We start from the raw sequence: 4,024 nt of genomic DNA, 5'->3' as shown, positions 1-4,024 counted from the left end.
TCGGCCTGTGGCCGAGGACAGAGGCCACTTCATTCGCTTCGGGGATGAGAGCGTGTGTTTTCGGAAGCATACGACGGTCTACGATTTTGATTCCTGTATATATTGATCCAAGCGTGCATATACTGCGTGTAGAATCTGAAGATTTTCAGCAGACTTACTCCATCATGATTCTCCTGTGACTTGAGTGATGACTTGTTTGTCAAGGTAGACAATATGCATGATCTTGTACCGTTGTTCCAGATTTATCGTGTCGGGAGCGGCTGCCAAGCTCCTCAATCGTACGCTACAGTTGAAGAGTGCAGCCTGCTAGTCAATCAAATTCTCGGCAAACCAAGAAACAGAAGAAAAACGAAAACACCAGCACGACGTCCATGTCAGATGCGAGTATCTCTTCAACGTCGAGCGATTCATCTTCCCTGGCTGTTATTGAACCTTTGATACGTCGAATACGAGGAGGAGATTCAGTTGCTCAGTGCAGGCTAGTCAGAACAAAATACACTTCAATAACTACAGCACAGCCAAGGCAGGCATGGCACAGGCGGCTGGCTGGGTGTCAATGTCCGACGCTCATCTCGTGTCGTGCGGTCAGGTGGATCCATCTGCCTGGTCCGATATATTGGCGGGGCCGATGGTACAGATCCCTTTGCGTATCCACCCACGGCGGGGGCGGGCGAGCTTGAAACTTGGGCAGGCTGTGGATCTGTTAGACCTTTACACTTGTACCATGTATACCTACCTATGGTAGATGGGTTTTTTCGAGCCTTATTTGAGTTGGGCGCTGCCTGAAGCACTGCTGCTTTTGTGCTGAGCCGCGACTGAGTATCAGCCTGGAGGTATGACTTGCATAGCTCAGCCACAGTGCACTCACCGCAAGCTCACTCTAAGTCCTAACTTTACCGCCGTGCCCTATGGCAGGTTGTAGTGGAAGCGGAAACAGCACGCCATCTGAAGCACACCATGTCAAGCATCAGGTGAACACTTTTCTGTGTTTCACTACTAAGCTTATGGTTTTTGACTTCGACTTCTCTCCTTCCCCCAGATCTCCCTATACATCAATCACAAGGTACTGATAATTCGAATACGGCTCTCCTGTTAGACGTTGCCAGCTGCATTGGCTACCTCCATGAAATCATTAGCTTTACCACACTATTTTTTCCTAACGACAGCCATACTGATAGCCACGGGTGTACCCCTCGCGGTAGCCATTTGGCAGGGACAAATAAGCTGCGCATTTCCTTCCGTCAGTTGCGGTGCCCATGTCAACGACGCCCCCGCATCCAGAAATCCATCGCGCGCAACGGCGAATGATATTGAATCCCAGAGGGATGCGACAGAAAGAATTGGCACAGATGATGGTGTATTGGTCGCACATCGTCTCAGATGTTGGCTGAGTAGTAATCAATGACGAACAGGAAAAGAATGGGAGTGAAGTTGCTAAGTTGGCCAAGGTGGTGGTGTTGTTGGACTTGGTACGGAGCATGCAGTTTGAAGGACCATGAGTTTAGTACTACGAAGCTGCCACTTTCGCTCCTATCGGACATTTGTGAGAAGGCTTATATAGTCAAGAACACTTGAATGCTCCTGCCAAGACTGTGCTGGCTACAAGCACCAGTCGTACTTCGTCACTAACACCCAACGCGTGATTCTTTGAGAAAGCGCCACATTATGATACAATTGAGTCACTTAGCATCACTTGAGTGACCGACCTTGGACACACTTGGGTCGTTCAACTTAATGATGGACCGCCAACACGACACATGCCTTTCTGCCTCTCATTGATAGTCATAGGCCTTCGACACAGTTGAAACACAAACATGGGAGATTCGCGGAGCAATTCGTCTAGTCCTGCAGAGATTTCTTGAATGACTCCGTCTCCTCCTCATTTTGTACCAGAACCCGAGATACATCGGCTTTGTAGAGCAAACTACGTACAATGATTCATGTGGAAAATGTCAGAAACGTTTGGAATTTATGAAGAACCTCCCTGCATAATGGTCCCGCCTTGCTCTTACTCCCACTTTTGGTATTTTTAATGCAATCCAAGAACTACTGGGACACTGCAATTAGCATTGACTGAATGTTAGAGCTATTGGATGTGCTAAGTGAAGAGGGTTTTCGCAACTGATATTCACAGTCTATTGTCAGGTATCGGATGGGAGCGCATCTAAGGTATGGTGCTCTGCAGCTAGGGAAGCATCCACAGCCCTTATAACATTGCCTCCGCGGCATCGAACCCCCTGAAATGGCACCCGACCTCCCCTCCTCCGCGTCCGGTGGCTCCGCAGATGCCTCCTAACATCGAGCTTCCTGTGCATGTGCGCCTAGTCGAGGTTGATCAAGATAACTGGATAGCTGATGGGTGTTGATTGGACCCCCCATGTGCAGTTTGTTGTAAAACACAGCTGGTGTCTTTACCGGAATATGAACTCCTCGAGCTCTTTGTATGCCTTTTCAATGTTGTCATTAACAATGACGAGGTCATGGAGCCCGGGTGTTGTATCTGCGTAATCAACTCTGCCTTGGCTTGTGTCATCGTCGTTGTATATCTTCTCTTCTCATGCCCGCTCGAGACGGATCTCAGCTCACAGACTGGGGGTTTGAAGAAGACGTACAGAGCGGCGGGAATATAGGGACTTTGCTTTAGCTGCTTGATACCTTCCTGGTCAATCTCGAGGAGAACAACGGTCCCTTGAATCAAGCCTTTGGCTGCTTGGTCTATTATAGCTCGCTTGCTAGTGCCGTACATAGCACCGCTAAATGTTGTGTGCTCTATGAATCCGTTCTGAGCAATAAGAGCAGAAAACTGTGCGCGGGAGACAAAGTAGTAGTTCACCCCATCAACCTCACCTGGCCGAGGGCTTCTTGTGGTGTGTGAAACTGTAAGTGTAAAGAGTCCGCGGTGCGTGTCTTGTAGCTTCTGAATCAGGGTTCCTTTTCCCACGCCCGATGGGCCGGAGATGACGATAGTCTGACCCGGCGGCATCATTGCTTGTAGTGGCCGAAAAAAGTCGATAAGGATGGAGGGTATCGTCCAATAGGACTTTGACAAGCCGTGTACGATCCCCTTGTCGCTCTTGTCTAGCAAGTCAAGATTGGATTTCAGGTATCGAGATGAAATCGAGACCGACTGGATCTATCAAAGTTTTGATAAAGGCTGACACTGATGCTGATGCTGGGGACAGGCCGGTGGTGGTGAGTAAGGAAGGAGGTAGGGAAGGAGGGTGTGCAAATTCAAAGCTACCTGCAGAGTACGTTTATATGTTGGCTATCCAGGTGACACAACCGCTGGACCATCAAGGTCGCTCAATGATTGTGGCCCATTGTCAAACAAAACTACAACCTCATGATACCCTGATATTTCAACTCAAAGAAAAAGAACAAGGCAGGCAAAAAATCAACAGATCAAGCGCACCATCGCACCAATAACATCGCCACAAACTCATCAGCATTGTACGTTTAGCTATAAAACCCCCCTTGAGATGATTTTCCGAAGCTGTGAAGTGCAGCTAGGCCTGTTAGAGTCGAATTTAATATACAGGGACTGCAGGCCATTTGAGATAACAGATATACATCTTGAAAAACACCTCCGTAGACGTCTCGATTGCGGGCGGCTCAGCCGAGCCTGAACAAGAGCGGCAAGGCCACTAACCCGATTAGTTCAGCGCCGCCACGGCAGTGGTAGTCAAGGACATCCCTCTAAGGGGAGCCAGCTGGGAGGTGTCGCGCAGTGGCAGGTCGAAGCCTCTGAGATGACGCACATCTGGCGCTAAGAAAAGCCCCACCATCTCATGTTGGCCGCAACGCTGACGCTGCGTGCCTGAGCTGGTGCATCGTCCACTAAACGGAATGCCTGACAGCTTTAATGGTGGAGGTATTGCATCTCTGCAAAGCAGTCAGCTGTAGAAATGAGTTCGAAGGTATTCAGCACATTTCCACCCCAAGACCGTCTTAGACCCTCGTCTCAAATGCGTCTCTTGTTTCCTGTTTTCACCTTGACTTCAAGTCCGTTTCGTAGCCGCTAGAG

General features: G+C 49.2%; 2 protein-coding genes across 2 annotated transcripts in view; one reads left to right on the top strand and one right to left on the bottom strand.

The window, feature by feature from the left end:
- Window positions 1–2,411: 2,411 nt before the first annotated feature.
- Window positions 2,412–2,983, bottom strand: VDBG_02482 (guanylate kinase; the record flags this gene model as incomplete). The annotated part of the gene is made up of 2 exons (XM_003008248.1): window positions 2,412–2,523; window positions 2,613–2,983. 2 exons carry the CDS (start codon window positions 2,981–2,983, stop codon window positions 2,412–2,414), a joined length of 483 nt encoding a protein of 160 aa, XP_003008294.1.
- Window positions 2,984–3,905: 922 nt separating this feature from the next.
- VDBG_02481 (conserved hypothetical protein) overlaps window positions 3,906–4,024 on the top strand; it is a gene marked incomplete at both ends in the record, with an annotated part of 2,033 nt that continues 1,914 nt past the window's right edge. The window contains one exon of the mRNA XM_003008247.1: window positions 3,906–3,917. Within this exon, the coding sequence (XP_003008293.1) occupies window positions 3,906–3,917 (12 nt within the window). The remainder of the gene's footprint in view (window positions 3,918–4,024) is intronic.

This window comes from Verticillium alfalfae, genomic scaffold, assembly GCF_000150825.1.
Source record: "Verticillium alfalfae VaMs.102 supercont1.2 genomic scaffold, whole genome shotgun sequence".
Lineage (NCBI taxonomy): Eukaryota > Fungi > Ascomycota > Sordariomycetes > Glomerellales > Plectosphaerellaceae > Verticillium > Verticillium alfalfae.
The sequence above is the reverse complement of the archived record's forward strand: the minus strand, read 5'-3'. Positions and strand labels throughout refer to the sequence as shown.